Source organism: Eretmochelys imbricata, chromosome 3, assembly GCF_965152235.1.
Source record: "Eretmochelys imbricata isolate rEreImb1 chromosome 3, rEreImb1.hap1, whole genome shotgun sequence".
NCBI classification, from domain to species: domain Eukaryota; kingdom Metazoa; phylum Chordata; order Testudines; family Cheloniidae; genus Eretmochelys; species Eretmochelys imbricata.
The window spans coordinates 26722517-26745867 of record NC_135574.1 but is presented as its reverse complement, the minus strand read 5'-3'; the positions used below and the strand labels follow the sequence as shown (position 1 = coordinate 26745867).

At 40.3% G+C, this 23351-nt stretch overlaps 1 protein-coding gene across 2 annotated transcripts in view; it reads right to left on the bottom strand.

The window, feature by feature from the left end:
* Positions 1-23351, bottom strand: part of NBAS (NBAS subunit of NRZ tethering complex) — a 409249-nt gene that overhangs the window by 101643 nt on the left and 284255 nt on the right. For both annotated transcript variants that reach the window (XM_077812510.1, XM_077812511.1), the window contains 2 exons: positions 11945-12163; positions 8343-8545 (listed from right to left, as the gene is read on the bottom strand). In XM_077812510.1, the coding sequence (XP_077668636.1) occupies positions 8343-8545; positions 11945-12163 (422 nt within the window). The remainder of the gene's footprint in view (positions 1-8342; positions 8546-11944; positions 12164-23351) is intronic.

The following is a 23351-nucleotide window of genomic DNA, read 5'->3' as shown; positions in this document are numbered from 1 at the left end:
TAGTTTACTAGGAAAATGCACAAAATTCTGTTGTCTTTTGAAACTGTACATAGTAACAACAGTAAATAATATACAACAAATGGAAGAAAAGGGAAGTTGATAGTAATGAATATAAATCAAAAGTTAGGAATTACAGAAAATTGATAAAGGAGGTAAGGAACACAAAGAGAAATCTATGGCCAGCAGAATTAAGAATAATAAAAAGGATTTTTTAAAAATATACTAGGAACAAAAAGAATCCTGACAATAGTATTTGTCCACTACTAGATGGAAATGGTAGAATTATCAGTAACAACACACAAAAAAAGGTAGAAGTGTTCAATAAATATTTCTGTTCTGTATTTGGAGGGAAACAGATGATATAGTCTTATGACATGGTGATGATAACACCCTTTCCATTCCACTAGACATTTTAAAATTAGCAGGTCCAGATAACTTGCATCCAAAAGTTTTAAAAGTGCTGGTTGAGGTTACTGGACTGGATTACTGGTTAATCATCAATTAATGTTGATTTTCAAATGCTATCACCTTCACCAAGGGTAGGGGAACTTGATGGGGCTGACAGTGCCTGGGGTACAGTCCCAGCAGCAAGAGAAGGAGACACTCGCTAAGGGACGATAGGTAGCTCCTCCCGCTGGGAGTCTCTAGCACCCATTGGCCTGCTGAGAGAGAAGGGTGCTGACTGGCCAGCATTCCCCAGCTCCCAGGATTAACCCCATGTGGAGCCTCTTCTGGCTCTTTTCCAGCAACCCACCCTACACACATGAACTAGAAATGTCAACCCAGCCTGATAGATGCTGCATGTCTAGCTGATCACCTGTTCAAGGAGTCAGGGACCATTTTTTTGTCCCACGGGACCAGGGAATTTTTATTATTTTTTTTGGTTTTCCTCGCAGCACCTTCAAGCCACAATGGGTTAAACAGGAACATGCTTACTACCTAATTGAGCTACTGGGGTACAGTTGTTTGTTTGTTAGAATTTGAGACCAGTTTCCAGTGCAGTTAAGAGAATAAAATGAACGGTTCCCAGAGGTCAAAGATCTGGGCCTTAGGCTCATGTGATAGGGTGAAATCTTGCATACTGAGGTCTCCATCCTTGCTGCTCCCTTTGTCCCTGTTGTGGGAAAAGGCTTCTAGAACTCATAAAGCTGAGTTCTGTGTGGGTAGGCTGAAAAGAGCCTAACTGATATTATGGGTTATTTGGTAAGGAGTCCCGTAACCCCTACACTGGAACCGATTAAATGCCTTGTACAGGAGAGTATGGGAGATGGGTGGATATCACCCTTCCCATGTTAAAGTTCAATTCCATGTACATATCTGTCCTCATTTTACCACCATTCACATCAAAAAGTCTTGGAACACAGGGAAAATTCCAGAAAAATGGAAGAAAACTAATGTTATGCCAATATTTTAAAAGGGTAAATAGGATGACCCTGGTAATTATTGGCCTGTCATTCTGACATCGATCCCAGGCAAGACAATGGAGCTGCTGAAATGGGACTTGATTAATAAAGAATTAAAGGAGGGTAATATAATTTATGCCAATCAATGCGGGTTTCTGGAAAAGAGATCCTATCCAACTAATTTCATATCTTTTTTTGATGAGATTTCAAGGTTGATTGATAAAGGTAGTAGTATTGCTGTAATATACTTTGACTTCTGTAAGGCATTTCACTTGGTACTGCACACCATCTTGATTAAAAAACTAAAATGATATAAAATTAACCTGGCACACATTAGATGGATTAAAAATGGCTAACTGATAGGTTTTAAAACTGTAACTGTAAATGGGGAATTGTGATTGAGCAGGTCTGTTTCCAGAAGGGTCCCAAAGGGACTGTTTCTTGGCCCCACACTATTTAACATTTTTATCAGTGACCTGGAAGAAAACAAAATCATCAATGATAAAGTTTGCAGATGACACAAAAATTGTGCGAGTTTTAAATAATGAAGATGAGAGGTCACTGATTCAGAGAGATCTAGATGAGTTGGTAAACTGGGCGCGGGCAAACAATATGCATTTTCATACAGCTAAATGTAAACGTATACATCTGGAAACAAAGAATGTAGGCCATACATGCAGGATGGGGACTCTATCCTGGGAAACAGTGACTCTAAAAAGACTTGTGGGTTATGGTGGATAATAAGCTAAACATAAGCTTCCAGTGTGATATGGTGGCCAAAAGAGCTAATGTAATGTATTTGGCATTGGTGTGACTGTTGCTAGAATACTGTATCCAGTTCTGGTGCTCACAATTCAAGAAGATTGTTGATAAACTGGTGAGAGTTCAGAGAAGAGCCACAAGAATGATTAAAAAACATGCCTTATAGTTATAAAGTCAAAGAGCTCAACGAATTTAGCTTAACAAAGAGAAGGTTAAGAAGCGACTCGATTACAGTCTATAAGTACCTACACGGGGAACAAATATTTCATAATGGGCTCTTCAGTCTAGCAGAGAAAATTATAACATGATCCAATGGCTAGAAGCTGAAGCTAGACAAATTCAGACTGGAAATTAGGTATACACTTTTAATGGTGAGAGTCATTAACCATTGGAACAATTTACAAAGGGTTGTGGTGGATTCTCCATCACTGGCGATTTTTAAATTAAGATCGGATTTTTTTTTAAAAGATACACTCTAGGAATTATTTTGGGGAAGTTTTATGGTGTGTATTATACTGGAGGTCAGACTAGATCATGGGTTCTCAAACTTCATTGCACCACGACCCCCGCTTCTGATAACAGAGTTACTACATGATCCCTGGGGACAAGGGTGTTGGAGCCCGAACCCTGCCACCCCGTGTGTGAAGAAAGAGTGTTACAGCCCAAGTCCCACTCCCCCAGGTGCGAAGAGAGGTGTCTGTACCCCAAGCCCGAGCCCCGCTGCTCTGGGTGGGGGTGAGCTCGGGCTTTGGCTTCAGTCCTGGGTCCCACCAAGTCTAATCCTGGCCCTGGTGACCCCATCAAAATGGGGTCAAAAACCACTTTGGGGTCCCAACCCACAATTTGAGTATCGCTGGACTAGATGATCACAATGGTCCCTTCTGGTCTTAGAATCTATGAATAATTTTTGTACTCACTGTGGGATCTTAATTTTATCATCAAAATGTTAAACAGAGGGATTTTTGTCCTGCATTAAGTTTGTTTTGAGATTTGAATGTTATTTTGGAGCCATCACAGAGGCCAACATAATCTTTCACAGAAGAAGGCAACTTACATTAAGGTTAAGATGGTTCAATGACATTCCCTATCAACTCAGTCATTAAAAATCCAGGGGAACTCCAGTTAAGCTAAATGTTACATCTACATCATCCTCAATTTACACAGTTTACCATCATGCACCCCAAAACAAAACTCAAACTCTTCAGCTTCGCAACATTCTGTTCTATCAAACCCGTTGTATGACCAGCCACTATTGAATTGAACTGGAACCAACCTGGGGGCTGGTTCTATTCAATAACGTCATAAATGATTTGGATAATGGCATAGAGAGTATATGTATAAAGTCAGCAGATGATACCAAGCTGGGAGATGTTGCAAGCGCTTTGGAGGACAGAATTAGAATTCAAAGCGATCTTGACAAACTGGAGAAATGGTCTCAAATAAATGCAATGAAATTCAATATATACAAATTCAAAGTACTACACTTAGAAAGGAATAATCCAAAATGGGAAATGACTGCTTAGGAAGGAGTAATGCAGAAAAGGATCTGGCGGTTATAGCAGATCACAAACTAAATATAAGTCAATAATGTAATACTGTTGCAAAAAAGCAAACATCATTCTGGAATGTATTACAGGAGTGTTGTAAGCAAGACCCTAGAGTAATTCTTCCACTCTACAGAGCACTGATAAGGCCTCAAGTGGAGTACTGGTTCAGTTCTCCGCACCACACTTTGGGAAAGACGTGGACAAACTGAAGAAAGTCCAGGGGAGAGCAACAAAAATGATTTAAAGGTCTAGAAAACATGATCTACGAGGAAAGAAAAAAATGGGTTTGTTTAATTTGAAGAAGAGAAGACAGAGGGGACGTGATAACAGTCTTCAAGCACATAAAAGGTTGTTACAAGCATAAGGGTGATAAATTGTTCTCCTTAACCACTGAGGACAGGACAAAAAGCAATGAGTTTAAATTGCAGCAAGGAAAATTTAAGTTAAACATTAGGAAAACGTTCCTAATGGTAAGTGTAGTTAAGCATTGAAACAAATTCTCTAGAGAGGTTGTGGAATCTTTGTCATTGGAGGCTTTTAGGAACAGGTTAGACAAATACCTGTCAGGGATGGTCTAGATAATACTTAGTCCTGTCTCAGTTCAGGGTACTGGACTAGATGACCTATCAAGGTACCTTCGAGTCCTACATTTCTATGATTTCTAGGAATTCACAAGTCCAATCCTTAATAAGCCCAAGAAGTTTCAAAACAAAAAAAACCTTAGGAGTTTTCTTTTATCAAGTTTCAGAGTAACAGCCGTGTTAGTCTGTATTCGCAAAAAGAAAAGGAGTACTTGTGGCACCTTAGAGACTAACCAATTTATTTGAGCACAAGCTTTCGTGAGCTACAGCTCACTTCATCGGATGCATGTCTCCTGCTGGTAATAGCTTATCCAGAGACTAACCAATTTATTTTAGCATAAGCTTACGTGAGCTACAGCTCACTTCATCGGATGCATGTCTCCTGCTGGTAATAGCTTATCCAAAGCGCTTTGGATAAGCTATTACCAGCAGGAGACATGCATCTGATGAAGTGAGCTGTAGCTCACGAAAGCTTATGCTCAAATAAATTGGTTAGTTTCTAAGGTGCCACAAGTACTCCTTTTCTTTTATCAAGTTACACTTATTGAGTTCCTTAACTTGGCAGTCCTTGCAGACAGCAAGGATTTTTTTTTATAATTACACTTTTTTCCCCACTGAACCTTGAAATGCACAGGAGTCACAGAAAATGTTGTGGTTAGTAAGTTTCGATTTGTGATATGCACTAGCTTGAATGTTAATGTGCTGGTGCATGACTGAGACACATCCAATTTCACTCACTTCAATGACACCAATGTCATCAGGCTAAAAAGATGCCAGGCAACAACCTTTCTTTAAAATGCTCACTATGTTTAGAGAGAAGCTATTTATACAGTTGTAACCCTCTTCTGTACTTAGGTCGATATGCAGCATACTATCTTGCACAAGGATGCACTTCACAGCTTTTGCACCTGTCATAAATATAAAGGGAAGGGTAAACCCCTTTGAAATCCCTCCTGGCCAGGGGAAAGCTCCTCTCACCTGTAAAGGGTTAAGAAGCTAAAGGTAACCTCGCTGGCACCTGACCAAAATGACCAATGGGGAGACAAGATACTTTCAAAAGCTGGGAGGAGGGAGAGAAACAAAGGGTCTGTGTGTCTGTCTATAGTCTGTCTTTGTCGGGGATAGACCAGGAATGGAGTCTTAGAACTTTTAGTAAGTAATCTAGCTAGGTATGTGTTAGATTATGATTTCTTTAAATGGCTGAGAAAAGAATTGTGCTGAATAGAATAACTAATTCTGTCTGTGTATCTTTTTTGTAACTTAAGGTTTTGCCTAGAGGGGTTCTCTATGTTTTTGAATCTAATTACCCTGTAAGATATCTACCATCCTGATTTTACAGGGGGGATTTCTTTATTTCTATTTACTCCTATTTTTATTAAAAGTCTTCTTGTAAGAAAACTGAATGCTTTTTCATTGTTCTCAGATCCAAGGGTTTGGGTCTGTGGTCACCTATGCAAATTGGTGAGGCTTTTTATACAACATTTCCCAGGAAAGGGGGGGTGCAAGTGTTGGGAGGATTGTTCATTGTTCTTAAGATCCAAGGGTCTGGGTCTGTAGTCACCTAGGCAAATTGGTGAGACTTTTTATCAAACCTTGTCCAGGAAGTAAGGTGGAAGGTTTTGGGAAGTATTTTGGGGGGAAGGACGCGTCCAAACAGCTCTTCCCCAGTAACCAGTATTAGTTTGGTGGTGGTAGCGGCCAGTTCAAGGACAACGGGTGGAATATTTTGTACCTTGGGGGAAGTTTTGACCTAAGCTGGTAAAGATAAGCTTAGGAGGTTTTTCATGCAGGTCCCCACATCTGTACCCTAGAGTTCAGAGTGGGGGAGGAACCTTGACAGCACCTGTCTTTTTACACCTGTCACAAAGTAGGGACATATGGGCCCAGATTTTCTGATGTGGGCACTAAAATTGCCTTTTCTTCCCTCCTGCCAAATGGGAAGCAGAAGTAACAGACAGGATGATCTCTGAGAAGGAAATACCCCAAACCATTGAGGCTCCTTTCCCAAATCAGCCAACACTAGCTATAGCCAGGTTTACAGGGGTAAATCAAGGCCTTTTAGTTCCCAGGTACTGAACAGACTCATCTGGAGAACTGCGTTCATTAGCTTCGACTCTCCCTTTTGCTTAGGGACAGCAGCCAGGAGAAGCATTCACAGCCTCGAACACCATTTACAGACCTCTGAAACTTGGTCACTGGTGGTTGTTTCCTGATCATCCCATTACTCACCTACCCCTATGTCAGGATTCCTTCTCCACTCTGAACTCTAGGATACAGATGTGGGGATCCGCATGAAAGACCCCTTAAGATTATTTCTTCCAGTTTAGGTCAAAAACGTCCCCAAGGCACAAAGTTTTTCCCCTTGGATTAGGTAAAATGCTGCCACCACCAAGTGATTTAACAAACCATCAGGGAAAGGACCACTTGGAGTTCCTATTTCCCCAAAATATCCCCCCAAGTCCTTACAGCCCCTTTCCTGGGGAGGCTTGAGAATAAACAAGATGAGCACAGACCAGCCTTGGATTTTTAAGACCCAAAAAAACCAGTCAGATTCTTAAAAATCAGGACTTGATTAGAAGAACAAAAAAAGATAAGAGAACAACTCTGTAAGATCAGAATGGAAGATAATGTTACAGGCAGTCAGATTCAAAACGTAGAGAATCGCTCTAGGAAAAACCTTAAGTTACAAAAAGACACAAAAACAGGAATACACATTTCCTCCAGCACAGCGAATTTCACAAGTCAAAACAAAGAAAACCTAATGCATTTTCTAGCTAGATTACTTACTAACTTTACAGGAGTTGGAGGGATTGCATCCTTGATCTGTTCCCGGCAAAGGTATCACACAGAGAGACAAAAGCCTCCCTCCCCCTTCCAGATTTGAAAGTATCTTGTCCCCTCATTGGTCATTTTGGGTCAGGAACCAGCCAGGTTACCTGAGCTTCTTAACTCTTTACAGGTAAAAGGTCTTTGCCTCTAGCCAGGAGGGATTTTGTAGCACTGTATACAGAAAGGTGGTTTCCCTTCCCTTTATATTTATGCACCCTACAATTTATCAGCTACCCAACTTTATTGTTTGGGCACATTATGTTTTTCACCTTTTTATTCTTCTCCTTTCTCCCTCCCTCCCTATCAGTTTCCTTCTTCCTTTACTTAATTTCTTTCTTACAACAGTCCGTTTCTACTCCCTACAAATAAATGATAAAGTGTAATAATGTATGCCCTTCAAAAAAAGGTAACTGCTCACCCAACTACTCATTGTGCATTCAACTCAAGGTCCCTCCATTCAGATTAGGACTCTGAGGACAATTACTTTTCAATTCCGTAAAATCAAACAGATCAAAGCTACATAAAAGACAAAAAATAAATCTTGAAAGCCTAAATTTTCAAAAGTAACTAATAATATGGGATATCGGACTAGATGTAACCAGAGGGTCTGATTTTCACAAAGTGATGAACACCCATCCACCATCAGGAAATAAGGCTCCTTTAAAGCTGGACACCCCAAAATTGTGGAACCTAAAATCAGTCATTTTGAAAACACAGGCCTTAATTTGGAACCTAAAGGTTCTGCAGTTCCAGCATGAAAGAGCTCCCAGGTCCACACAGCCCAATCCATATGTAAAACATCCCTATAACACAGGAAATTCCTCCTTTTGGACCCCACAACCTATTCCCAACATCCACTCTACATAAGGGAACTTTCCATTCTCTCTTTATTTAACAAAGGCACAATTCATTGTAATCACTCCAAAGACACACAGCAGGTGTATATAGTGGGTATATCTTATGAGCACATTTCCAAAAACTGGACCCATGGCATAAGAGCAAATTTACGAAAAAAGGTTAAGTCCATGCTCAGTGTCCTGGAACCCTGTATACCACAATGAATTCTATAGGCATGGAATTATAAACCGCTAAATATAAACATCAACCCAAACTTCTCTAATATCTGCTATTTCTTCTGGCCCTGCAGAATTCCAAGCATCCTGGAACACAAAGAAATAAGAAAGATTTTTATTTTTAATAATTGTAGAAATTTAACTTACCTTAATGCAAATACAATTTTATTTATTGCGCATTGTACTATATCTCTGGGGGAGAGTTCCAGATCTCCAACCGCCACTTCCAACAACTGCTGTATCATGTCTAGAGGCTGACCATCTATACACATAGCTACTGCCTGGTCATGGATTTTTTCCTTCTCTGATCTGGATAAATCATATAAGTGGCCATACTTCCGTAGCATTTCCTGAAAACAGACATTTTAAAACTCATGAGATAGGGTGATCTTTACTTACAGATATGTATGGCTCAGTACCTCAATATTTACCGTGGAACAGAAAAGACTGGCTAAAGGAAATTTCTGAAGACCTTCAAAGAACAAGTCAACAAAACCAAAATATACCATAATAAAATATGGCAGAAGTCATTATTTCCACCATTATAGCTCATGGTAACATTTAAAACAAATAACTGATTAGTAACCAGGCTTCCATATAATTCAAAATACTTTTTATGAGTATCATCGATAATGTCACATTTATGTAGAGGAACTTTACTAGCAACAGCAACTTATTTTTTCAAGTGTGCTTTATTTTACAAGCAAAAATATACGCAAAACTAAACACTTTATTGCATTGTGGAAAACTGAAGATTTCGTAAAAAGTATAAACATTTTCATCTGACTCATGCTCCTCAAAAAAATGCTGACCTGCTGCATATTACTTTATAAAAATGGTGGGCGGGAACATTTTCCCTGAACACAGTGATATATGTATGAAAAATAAAGCTGTCCAGTGAATTAATTTTTTTTCCAGGGACATACCTGTAATAGTACAGTAGCTCAATAAAGCTTACCAATTAACTGATACAGAACTGTCTCGCTGAAATTGTGGAAAAGCAGCATCACTTGCCCCATAACCTCAGCCATGCGGAACGCAATGCCATCCACAGCCTCAGAAACAACTCTGACATCATAATCAAAAAGGCTGACAAAGGAGGTGCTGTTGTCATCATGAATAGGTCGGAATATGAACAAGAGGCTGCTCGGCAGCTCTCCAACACGAGTTTCTACAAGCCATTACCCTATGATCCCACTGAGAGTTACCAAAAGCAACTACAGCATATGCTCAAGAAACTTCCTGAAAAAGCACAAGATCAAATCCGCACAGACACACCCCTGGAACCCCGACCTGGGATATTCTATCTACTACCCAAGATCCATAAACCTGGAAATCCTGGGCGCCCCATCATCTCAGGCATTGGCACCCTGACAGCAGGATTGTCTGGCTATGTAGACTCCCTCCTCAGGCCCTACGCTACCAGCACTCCCAGCTACCTTCGAGACACCACTGACTTCCTGAGGAAACTTCAATCCATCGGTGATCTTCCTGATAACACCATCCTGGCCACTATGGATGTAGAAGCCCTCTACACCAACATTCCACACAAAGATGGACTACAAGCCGTCAGGAACACTATCCCCGATAATGTCACGGCTAACCTGGTGGCTGAACTTTGTGACTTTGTCCTTACCCATAACTATTTCACATTTGGGGACAATGTATACCTTCAGATCAGCGGCACTGCTATGGGTACCCGCATGGCCCCACAGTATGCCAACATTTTTATGGCTGATTTAGAACAACGCTTCCTCAGCTCTCGTCCCCTAAAGCCCCTACTCTACTTGCGCTATATTGATGACATCTTCATCATCTGGACCCATGGAAAAGAAGCCCTTGAGGAATTCCACCATGATTTCAACAATTTCCATCCCACCACCAACCTCAGCCTGGTCCAGTCCACACAAGAGATCCACTTCCTGGACACTACAGTGCTAATAAACAATGGTCACATAAACACCACCCTATACCGGAAACCTACTGACCGGTATTCCTACCTGCATGCCTCCAGCTTTCACCCTGACCACACCACACGATCCATCGTCTACAGCCAAGCTCTGCGATACAACCGCATTTGCTCCAACCCCTCAGACAGAGACAAACACCTACAAGATCTCTGTCAAGCTTTCTTACAACTACAATACCCACCTGCAGAAGTAAAGAAACAGATTGATAGAGCCAGAAGAGTTCCCAGAAGTTACCTACTACAGGACAGGCCTAACAAAGAAAATAACAGAACGCCACTAGCCGTCACCTTCAGCCCCCAACTAAAACCCCTCCAACGCATTATTAAGGATCTACAACCTATCCTAAAGGATGAACCAACACTCTCACAAATCTTGGGAGACAGGCCAGTCCTTGCCTACAGACAGCCCCGCAACCTGAAGCAAATACTCACCAACAACCACATACCACACAACAGAACCACTAACCCAGGAACTTATCCTTGCAACAAAGCCCGTTACCAATTGTGCCCACATATCTATTCAGGGGACACCATCATAGGGCCTAATAACATCAGCCACACTATCAGAGGCTCGTTCACCTGCACATCCACCAATGTGATATATGCCATCATGTGCCAGCAATGCCCCTCTGCCATGTACATTGGTCAAACTGGACAGTCTCTACGTAAAAGAATAAATGGACACAAATCAGATGTCAAGAATTATAACATTCATAAACCAGTCGGAGAACACTTCAATCTCTCTGGTCACGCAATCACAGACATGAAGGTCGCTATCTTAAAACAAAAAAACTTCAAATCCAGACTCCAGCGAGAAACTGCTGAATTGGAATTCATTTGCAAATTGGATACTATTAATTTAGGCTTAAATAGAGACTGGGAGTGGCTAAGTCATTATGCAAGGTAGCCTATTTCCTCTTGTTTTTTCCAACCCCCCCCCCCCCCAGATGTTCTGGTTTAACTTGGATTTAAACTTGGAGAGTGGTCAGTTTGGATGAGCTATTACCAGCAGGAGAGTGAGTTTGTGTGTGTATGGGGGTGGGTTTTTGGAGGGGGGTGAGGGAGTGAGAGAACCTGGATTTGTGCAGGAAATGGCCCAACTTGATTATCATGCACATTGTGTAAAGAGTTGTCACTTTGGATGGGCTATCACCAGCAGGAGAGTGAATTTGTGAGGGGGGGTGGAGGGTGAGAAAACCTGGATTTGTGCTGGAAATGGCCTAACCTGATGATCAGTTTAGATAAGCTATTACCAGCAGGACAGTGGGGTGGGAGGAGGTATTGTTTCATATTCTCTGTGTATATATAAAGTCTGCTGCAGTTTCCACAGTATGCATCCGATGAAGTGAGCTGTAGCTCACGAAAGCTCATGCTCAAATAAATTGGTTAGTCTCTAAGGTGCCACAAGTACTCCTTTTCTTTTTGCGAATACAGACTAACACGGCTGTTACTCTGAAACAATACAAACTCTGAAACCTTGCATAAGTTCCACCTATGAACTTTAAATTGAACCCCCACCCTGACCTTTTGTTCCAGTAAAAGAGAACTGATCCTTTTGTATTAAATTATTACAATTTATGATTAAACATAGTCAAGTCTCAGAGTTAATCAATGATCTACAAAAAGAATAAGAAGGCATATTCAGCAATTTAGAAATCCCATCAAGTGCAAACCTCTAACATCATTTGTAGTAACTTGAAAGTGAATAGAGATAGAAGGCAAATATATGCTGCTGCTAGAATATACTTGATTTTGTTTGTTATGTGTAATTTCTCATTACCTGGTCACTGTTTTTCAGAGAAATGATAAACCTATGATTGAGTGTTTCCAGATGAGCAAGAGACTGCTGGAGATGATTCAGCACTTTCTCATAAGTGACAGGTGTGCTTCCAGTACCGTCCATACCATCTTCAGAATTCTTTTTTCTTGATTTCTCAATGATTTGTTGCATTGCTTTAGTAGCCTTATTAGTCATCTCTAGCCGGGCATCTACTGACAGCTGAAAAAGAGATTATGCTTATTTGATCATTATCGTTATTATTCATTCATTATTATTTGTATTACAATATTGCTTTGAGTCCACAACCAGGATCATGACTCTATTGCATTAAGCACTGTATAAACACATGGTAATACACAGTCCTTGCTCCAAAGAGTTAACTAAAACATTAAGTTGAAACACTAAATGGCAACATTCTTATTTCTCTAACCAAGTCATTTATTTGAAAACCATCACGTTCTGTATATTTCCCTGCATTTTTCTTATGAACCAGAAGCAGCAAGAATAACAGCTGAAAAAAAGAAAAAAACACATAGTGTTCTTTTATCCCCTAACTTCTGGGCTGAACGTTCCATAGAATGGAACTTTGAAAGTCTCCATTTTTAAAATGTTGTTTCACACAAAATATTTATTAGGATATACTTAGGGACAAGTTTGAAGTCCAAATTTTAATTCATATGTTTTAAATTGCTTGTCAAATTTCTTTGAAGTTGTCAATAGTCCAGCTTTTGAGTTAAGCTATTTTGATTTATATTAGGTCACTGTTTAAATCTATACTTAACTTAGAACAGTGGGAGGTCTACAAATTTACATATTTCTAGCTTATCCATCATAAGCCACATTTGAGTCCAACCATCCATGCATTCATTGTAACTTTTTATATTCAGCTGATCAGATGCTGATGTAGACAAACAGAACGCCATTTTTTCTAATCAAGGATGTACTATAGCTTACACTAACTTTAGTCCATTTGCTAGAGGCATTGATTGCAACTACAGACATTATTTAAAGAAGGTGCAAGCTTAACTAGAAAGGTTATAGATAAGTGAGTTCTATTCTATCAAATGCTTGAGTCATATAAGCAGCACTAGTAAACAAGCTATTCTTACTTTGAGAGATCTTATAATCCTACCAATGCTTATATCAACAACATATACTTCCTTCAGATTATTTTACATTTATTAACACACATCAAGCAGTCTAAATAAATTAAACTAAAATTTAAGTGTTCAAAAACGGTCTCCTTGAACTAAGTTAAACAGTAGACTCAAATGAGGAATTTTTTCCCCTAGAAAGTACTTTTATTCTTGGACTTCCATGTAGAGATTTGTACATACTATACATTGATAAAAGACTGTTCTCAGCTAGACATGTATTTTTAAAGAAGTTAGTGTGATAAGGTGTTTCTCTCTCTCAGTTGCTCTAGTGCCTATGGTCCTGGGTTGGCAGGTGATGGCAACAGATTTCAGGGCTGCGAAGGAACCACAGATTTTGAGCTCCTTTTACAAGGTGTGCATACCCCATACTAGCCAGGAAACGGTTAATCCCACACTATGGGTGGAGGAAGTCCTGATCCTCAGACTGTGCTGGTCATGCTCCAGCTACTGTAATATAAAGAAGAGTAGCCCAGCTCAGTCTGGGCTGACTGCCTAAGAGTAAGGACACTTGGTGGAGGCTTCAGCCCAAGAGTTGTTACAGTCCTTGCCTGCGGGAGCCAGACATCCCAAGTCACAGAGCAGAGACCTGTTGCCTACAACTAACTGGCCTGAGTTGGAATCCTAGGGAGTTACCTGCGCCGAAGAGCCCGGAGACCCTGGCATCCTACAGACTGCAGCTTCAGGAAGCCCAGTAGGAAGTGCAGGGAGCTGGAGGGAATACTATCTTCCACCCATGTAAGGTCAGCATGTTGTGGTTGGATTCCCTGCTGACCCAGTGGTGGACCACTCTGCCACTGTTGGGGCCTTGGGTTGGGACTCGGTGGCGTCGGGTGAGCCTGGGCCCTCCTACGCCAGCCATCACCCCCTTTGGTGACAGCCTCCAGATCTGGCCATTATGCCATGCTGCCCTGCACTCAAGGGACACTCTATTGACTCTGTCAGCTACGCCATGCTGCCCTGTACTCAAGGGATGCTGTATTGACTCTGGCCATTAGGATGTGCTTCCCTGCACTCAAGGACCTCTCTATTGACTCTGTCCGCGAGGCCATGCTGCCCTGCATGTGAGGACCAGTCTATTGACTCTGGCTGCTAGGCCATGCTATCCTGCGCTCGAGGGCTGATGTATTTACCCCAGCCACTAGGCCACATTGCCCTGTGCTCATGGGCAGCCATATTGTCTCGAGCCATTAGGCCTTTCAGCCCAGAACCTGAGGGCCACCACTCTGACTCTGGACATTGGGCCACACTATGGTGAGGCCCAGCCCAGTCTCAAAGACTGTATCTTTGGTATCAGCGCAACCCTACTCCACCCCGAAGGGAGACGGGGTGTGCATACACCTTAGCTCCCCCAAAGCTAAGATCTACAGGGAAAGGAAATGGGCAGAAATACTCTTAGCAAAGACAGTCTCTCAAGAAGAGTAGCTAAGATACAGTCAGTTCACTGAGCCCCCTTATCTGTTTCCCAACATCGGAGTCGCCATCTCCCAGACCTGGATTCAAAGATTCAAATAGGATCTCAAAGTAATGTACTTGAACTTTTTTTCCCTCCTTTCTCCTATTTAAAAATCACAATTAAGATTTTACCATAAAGGCTTTTTAAGTTTGGGATGAGACCAATATTTTAAATGTACTTAACACTGTAGGATTAATGAGTTTTACAAAGCTTATGTTGTTAGCATGCTTTGAGAAAGTTACCAAAATAGTGACTAAAGGGCAACAGGTGAATATAATTTCAAGTTTCAAAGTCCTGACACACAGGAGGTACGAAACAAAGATTGGGTCTACATGTCCAGATCTTGAATAGAAAAGCGGTTGATAGAGGGGTACTGAGAGAATAATAGATATGTTTGTAAGAATGGCAGTAACTTGTGGAGAACTCCAGGAGTTTGTATGAGAAAGTGGAAGGGAATTCCCTTGAGGGAAACAGGAAAATTTAGACAGGTTTACTCTTAGCAGTACAAACCAAAATCCCATAATCATTTGTATCTGAACCAAAGTGCTCTGTATCTGTATGCTAGATGCTTTGAACTTACGTTGCACTTTTGTGTGTTACCAAATGATGGATTGTATGTAATTTCTTTACTCTAACCTATTGGCCTTCAGGAAATGTGTCCAAATGTCCAGAAAGGGACTACTTGTGATTGATTAGAGATACTTGTTATTACAGATGTCTTCTGTGACTGATGGCATAATGATTATTGAAAAATGTGTTTAGCTCATCAGGATCTGCTTGTTGCCACAGGTGTTTTGTGATATAATGACTTGATTATAGATGTATTTAGCTTATTGATCACATAAATTGAAAATACCATGGGCAAGAAACCCCACAGGCAAGTAAATTATGGGAATGGAATTTCTTTGTATATAAGAACAGTATATACAGAGGTGAACTTCTGAAAGCTAGCTGACAGGGAATCAAGCTGCAGGTCCATTTTCCCAGATCATTTTGATACTGTATAATGTTCCTTTCTGTATTCTGTAGTGCGCTGATTAATCTTTGATTAATATCGTTTAAGCCTGGTTATATGACTTTTTTTAAACAACAGAACTGAACCTTTATATAACATGAACCCCAATTTTCTTTCTGCAAATAGTAAGGTCCACCAATTTGGCAAGTTGTCTGAAGGTCCATCGTGGGAACTATTGACTTTATGCTCATGAGAGAAAGGCAGGTCTTGCAGCTAAAGCAATGGACTAGGACTCAGGAAATGTGATTTCATTTCCTTGCTCTGCCACAGATTCCCTGTCTGATGACATCATTTAATATCTGTGCCTCAGGAAAAGGGTTACTTTAATTTTCTCTCTTTGGACTGCATGCGCTTCAGGCAGGCACTTGTCTCTTGCAACTTGTTTGTACAGTGCCTAGCACAATGGGGCTCCACTCTCGGTTGGGGCTTCTTAGGTGATACCATAATGTCATCATCATCATCAACAATATCAATAATGGGAGGAACAATTTAAACTTATGCATATTCACACACTCTGAATTAGCTGAAATCTGTCAGGAACATTCTAGATGTAACTACAAAATAGCTTGATATACGCACTGATTTTGAACACAGAAAAATTATTATTGTTCCAATGGGAAATAGTGCAAATACAAGTTAAAGCCACTTTCTGCTGCTTTTGAATAGAAGTCTGTTGATTCACTTTAGAAACAATATTTCTGATGGTTAGACCAGTTATTTTATGGTTATTTGTACAGTCTGTTTCATATTTTGCATAACCAGGGCAATACTTGCAAGATTTAGATGATGTAGAGGTGCATTCTTTAAATATAAAACCCTGACACTGGAGATACTTGGAGAAAAAAAAGTACCCATTTTTGTCTTTCAGACCTGCATTTCTATAGTGGTAATCATTTAAAAAGAAATATTGGTTTTATCACAACTTATTGTGGTGTTTTCCTGTACCTAGAATGAAGTGTCGGAATGAGAAGTTTTACTCAGTTGATTCCTGTTGTCTTTCATTGATAACTGCAGTAGAACCAATATTGCAAGAATCTTATTTTTTTTCAAGGAAAGGTAACAGATAACATTCTGTATAAAAAAGTTAAATTCATCTTTAGAGTTTGAATAAGGTCCATTTAGTTTTACTATCACAGGGGACAGAGGTTGCAAAGTCAATGATGTCCTATTATCAGTGTTAAAACTTGTGCACCATAAAACTCTTTAATGCTAGACATAGAGGTTACCCTGGTTTTTCAGGGCTATTGCTCTGAACTACAGGAAATACTCCAATGGGTACTTTTAATGAAAACTGAATTTACTAACACATCCTCTCTCTCTCTCCCTCCCTCCCTCTTTTTTTTTTTTTTTTTTTTTTTGGAGTGCTAAAGGATTAAAGAGAATTAACTTGTTTAATTTGCTAATTGATATTTTACTATAAAACTCCACAAAGTCAAATAATTTTGTGAACTGTTCCATTGCTGTGAAAAGTAAAGAAATACTGTAGTCAACTAAGAAAATAAGGTTTTAATACAATGTTAGTATAAGCATGAGACCAGTGGCAATCAAGATTTTTTATACCAAATCATATTAAATTGGCTCAACAACTTTGAAGAGTTGTATATTTATTTCCTAAAACTAAAAAGACAATGGAAAAGATTAAACCAACATCATATCTTCTTCTTTACCCTTTTAGTGCATTATGATGTCCAAACTATGGTTACAAAGATGCAGAAAGCAGAATTATGCATACACTCTACCTTGCTTTATTAATTTCTGGAGAGGTATCCAAATGTTTTGTATGCTTAGAAGTCATGAAACCATATGCATATATAGATTGGATCATTAAAAAGAGTACTGGGCTATCCAATGCCATTTTAATTTTGTTTTCATCTTTGCACAGTGATAAAATGCAGCACTACTAATATATTATGATTTTCTTCTTATTTCATTCAAAATGTGAGTGGCTATCTTCTTTATTTCTAGTCAGTTTCAGTAATGAGATTTGCTATCATGCACAGTGCTTTAGAATAGCTTGGGGGCTACTTCCATCTTAGTTTGCATGGAAGGAAAATAAAGAATATTTTTAAAAGCTTCTTTTATGAATATAAAACTGTTTAATTTTATAGCCAATAATCTGCAATGAAAAAAAATCCTAAAAGCCTGTTTCATTTCATTTATAAACCATGGAACATCATACATAATTTTAGCTCTAGAGATTTAATTCCTTGAGGGAAATTTCACATTTATTTTGAAATGTACATTTATATTAAAGGCAAATTCCTGGCAGAATATGTAAATTTATTTACTACGAAAAAGTGTATTTCCTACTAATAACATTAACCTGTACATGAAACCCTGACTCCACAACTTTACTATCATTGAACAGTATGCAGCACTGCAGATAGGCAGAGCTAAGGCTATTTCTGGTATATGTTCCTGATTCAGGAAAGCAGTTAAATATGTAGTTAAGTGCTTTTCTAAATATGAATTGACTCAAACATGTGCTGACATGGTTTTCTGAATTGGGAACTAAGCTACTACTCATTGGAAGGTAGGGTGGTAGAACTGGGTCCAAAGTCAGTAAAAGATCTCAAAGGGGATTCTTTTTGTAATACCATTTAACACAAATGCAATATATATTCTAAAAAATAAATGATAAAATGAAACATGGAGTTTTGGCTAAGCAAAGCTAACTGAAACTGACTAGAAATAAAGAAGATAGCCACTCACATTTTGAATGAAATAAGAAGAAAATCATAATATATTAGTCCCTTTTCTGAAGCTCCAAGAGGAGCTATTCTGGGAACAGGTTCAATTAGAGAGATTAAGAGACTCTATACCCTGGTTTTCTATTCCAAAAATACTCTATTCACCAAGGATCTGGGAGACTTAAGTTCTAGTCCCTGCTCTGGATGAGGCAGAGCAGAGACCAGAACCTGGGTCACCTCCATCCCTGGTGAATTGCATAACCATTGCACTACTGGCTATTGTGGAGTAAGTGTGTCTGTTTTGTGGTTTGACCAGAAATTCCATTCTGGACCTGAGACAGTTTTCTCAAAACAGATATTTTTCCACAAAAAAAAGATTTTGTGATTAGGCATTTCCTGATGCAAAAATGTTTAGTCCAAAGATTCCCAAGTAGCACTACTGATTATGCCATTGATTTATGTTTTACTTCGTTGACTAAAGTTGCAGCTTATTGACATCCTGTGCCTGTCCCTATTTATAGTGTGTCCTTGGTAATGACAATGTACAAAGGGGGGAGACCACAATTATTGTCATGTTTCTCAACAGCTTTGGTATTTTATTTGTCAAAAGGATATTTAGTATTTTTTTTCACAAAGAATCAGGACAACAGCCTCTGAGCACTGAAACAGCACTTCTTTGAAGGCACAACATACTCTTAAGCAAAACCAACCAAACAAAAGGCTACGTTATCAATAAAGGAATTGAAAAAACCCTCAAATATTAAGACCTTTGTGCAGATTGTCAAAAAGGATAAATAGGAAGCCAACAAGAAGATTGAAAAGTTTGACGTGATCATTACTGTAATGGAGAATCTATGATGTGAGCATTTCTTAAAAGCAAAAGACATCTGCCACAAGAAAAGGCTACAGACTCAAATCACATGTTTTAACAGAGGCAACAATTTCAGAGAACAATTAGAAAACCTGAAGGGGGGGGGGGGGGGAGAATTCCCTTTTTTATGTAACTCACACTGTTGCAGAATGGCTCTTTATCACTCTTTTGTGGCTACACAATATTATTTTTAACATTTATATTGCAGTAATGCTAGGCAAATGTACAAACTGTACAAATGTAATAAATGATAGTCTGTGCCAAATGGGTCTGCTATTGTCTCTAAGCTAATGGATCTGGTCTTTTATTTGCAGCAGTAGAGGCTTATGCATTTAGATCAACCCCTGCAGACAGTCCAGCTAGGGGTATTGTTACATTCAGGTAGATAATGTTTTAAATTTTTTGCAATATGAAATACTGGTATGGCATAAGATTAATTCTGATCTGAGGCATATAGATGAATGAATAGCAAAACACCATACAAAAAGCAGTGCAGAAGTTTGAATATTTCTTTTTGTCTCTGTTTCAGGGTAATATACCAAAGTATATTGGTTCTGAGAGCATTTGTGCCTGTCTGCAGAATGTTTTAAGCCCTGTCAGTTCAAGAGATGTTGCATCTTTAATTATCATGATATTCGCAAGAATATCTTGCTTTTTACTCCCCCAGGCAAGTCACACATGAAGTGAGCTGTAGCTCACGAAAGCTCATGCTCAAATAAATTGGTTAGTCTCTAAGGTGCCACAAGTACTCCTTTTCTTTTTATGATTTTAGAAGTGGACTTTCACAAAAACTGCTATAATTAGAAATTAATGTAATACTTTATACCAGTTGAGCAAAGCCACTAAAAACAACACATTTTCTGGCACATAACCTGCACATATGTACACAGAACACATTCTCTTGCACACACCAATGTACACATGTTCACATTGTACAGCAAATTCTTCCTTTCATGTGAATCCCTTGGATTAGTTGCTCTCTCTCTCACACACACCTCACTTCTATTTCTCATATGTACGAGGAGACAACCCCCACCCCATACCCCCTGCCCCAGCACAGTGAAAGTGAGTGAGGGTGGGGGAGAGCAAGTGACGGAGGGAGGAGGGATGGAGTGAGCAGGGGACAGGGCCTCAGAGAAGGGATGAGGTAGGGGCATGGCCTCGGGGCAACCCTACCCTTTACTAGGGCTCCCATTTCTACTGCTGTTCCTCTCCGCTAAAGAGAGGAAAGATGTAGCTGGATCAGGGAGTGGAGATCCTGAGAAATGCTGGGAGAAGCAGGGGCCTGTACAAAGGCAGGGAGTTAACTTTAGAGAAGAAAGGGATGGCAGCAATGAACGTATTGTGGTGCGGAAGAGGACATTTCACGATTTTCTCATGGAGGACTATGGGATCCCCCATACAATTGTTTTGTTACTTCACCTTCCAAGACCTCTCAAAAGTCTTCCTATTTCTGTAGGCAGGCCTGCCCAGTGTCGGCATTGTGCAGCTCCAAGTGTGACATTTGCCAGTGAGAGAGATTATAATCATCTCTCTGACAGTATCATGGGCAAGTGTGGCCCTGTGTGTATATGAGAGATGTGGACACTCAGGCATGGTCTGGTCCTACCACTTAGGAGCAGAGGACACCAGGAGGGGGAAGATAAATGTCTCAAATGCAGATGCAGAAACTTGGCAGCAATGAATTATGGTCAGGTATCTTTTAGGTAAATTCCATGATAAAAGGTATATAAGAAGTGACTCATCTTATTTAGGCCACATACTGTGGCTTTCTTTAAGAAGCTTATATTTCATTCAGCATCCCTGGTGTAGGATTTATATCTTTAATATGGATAAATATGTCTCTAAACAGGTTGATAGTGTCACTTATAAATAATGTATAAAAGAACTATTGGTTTAACCTCTCTTCCTAACCTAATCAGAGCCGACTCCTATTTTGGAAATTTATAGGGTAATTTCTTTAAACAAATTCAGGACTTCAATTTATCCATTCACTGGTTTTCAATGCATTTAGAATCACATCCCTGTTTTAGTTCCAAATAGAACCAATATTTTAAAGACAGCTATAGAGAAATAGGATAAATTAGATTTGTTTCAAAGCTGCTAAAAGATCAGAGAGCTGACGGCTAAAGGAGTGAATGGGATTGGAAGATCATTACATGACTAATACAGAGTCTAAATGGGATAAGGTTTGAAGTGAGGGGTGGACGGGGAAGGCTATTAAAAGTTAGAATCTAAAGACAGCTGATATGCAGTAAGTAGTATTTTGACGCTGATAAATTCAAAGTGAGGGGTACAAACAGAGCTAAAAATAAGAGTGATAGAAGTTTTCAGAAACTACCGGTCAGTAATATTTTCATAATACACTTCCATTAGGAAGCTATTTAATGGACTCCAGTACATGCCAGTATTGGGCTGGAAAGCTGGGCAATTAACTGGCAGACCATTTCCTGGGTTTAGCTAAAGGACTGTTTCATTCCCAGTCCTAACACGTGTATTAAATAAGCTGCCTGAGAATGTTTGGGGAGATGTTCAAGAAGCTGCTGCTGTATTTGGACACTCCTGAGGGAATTCTGCACCACTGGGGAAGGATAGCTCAGTGGTTTGAGCACTGGCTAAACCCAGGGCTGCGGAGTTCAATCCTTGAGGGGGTCATTTAGGGATCTGGGGGCAAAAATTGGGGATTGGTCCTGCTTTGAGCAGGGGGTTGGACTAGATGACCTCCTGAGATCCCTTCCAACCCTGATCTTCTATGATTCTATGACTATGAAAACGCAGAATTAATGTCCCCTGCAGACTCCCCCCCACCCCAAATAATTGATTCTGACAGAGAGGCAAAGGGAAGCCATTAGCAGGGTCACATTGCAATTACACCTTTTGCCCATCAGAGGCTAATGTAGCACCAGAAGAGAGGGCAGCTGGCTCACATGCCGGAGCAGCCAGTTGCAGAGGTGAAGAGGGCAGAGGCTCCCCCTGCCCACAGGGCCAGGTGAGGAAGACAAGGGATATGGAGGAAGGGGGAAGGACGAGGGCTGCTGGGAGATCAAACAGACTGGGGTTCAGAAGGCCTAGTGGGAGAGACAGACAGGGGCAAGGGCACAGGAGCTAGTGGGGTAACACTAAGCCAGGGGCTGAATGGGAGAGAGGATTCAGGGACACATGGGGGACAAGGGCAGTTATGCCCAGCTGAGTGAATGTGCAGGGAATCATGGGGACATATGCAGATATGCCTGGCTGAATGGGAGAGGCTAGGGGTCCAGCCAAGGTCTGCATGGGGGAGGCTCTCCAATGCATTAGTAATCCCTCCCTTGCCCAAATAACTGTTCCATACTTCTCCCACCCACACCCAACAACCCTCCAGGTTCACTCCTTCCCAACAATTATTTCCCTCTCGCTCAGCTCTTCTGTTACCCCTTACTTTCCCCAAGCCTTTGCACTGCTTCTGAGGGGTGCAGGAATTATTTTCTGTATTGTAGTTTGAAGGAATTATTACTCAAAGTTCTGTATTAAATATGCCTAATAAGGAACATATTTGTCCAAAAAAAAAAAAGATTTCCCAAATCTGTTTTGTCTGTATTATTACAGACAAACATGCTGACAGATATTTTGAAATAAATTACCAAATGAATTGAAACTGACGTGATTATATAGTGTTATTTTGACAAAAAATATGCAGAATTTTGCAGAATTCTAAAATATTGTGCACAGAATTTTTATTTTTTTGGTGCAGAATTTCTCCAGGAGTAATTTGGAGTCTGCCTAAGGGAGACGAACAGAACCTTCCAGAGGCTTCTGTTAAACTTTTCTACTGGCACCTCAGCCACCCCAGCAGTCCTACTTTCTCTACTCACACCCCCCCCCCCCCCCCCCAAGAGAACATAAGAATGCAAGAATCATAAAGACTCCAAGAGGAGAGATAAACATAGCAGAGGCTGCATTTCTTTCTCTATTCAGTTAGGGAGAGTGAGTAAAGGTGAGAATCAATGAAGCACAGAGTCAGCTCAACAACAGACAGCAGAGCCAATAAAAAACAGCAACCCACCCTAATGAAGCCAACATTCCTCCCCCATTCCACCCCAAACTTGTCTTGCCTACCTCAGTCCAGACCCAAGTCAGACAAGCAGAGTTTAATGACAACAAAGAAGTCAGGGTTCCAGGCTAGAAACGAAAGTGGATGCTGGGAATTGGTGGTCTGAGGAGTGTTGGGGGGTAGACAGGTGT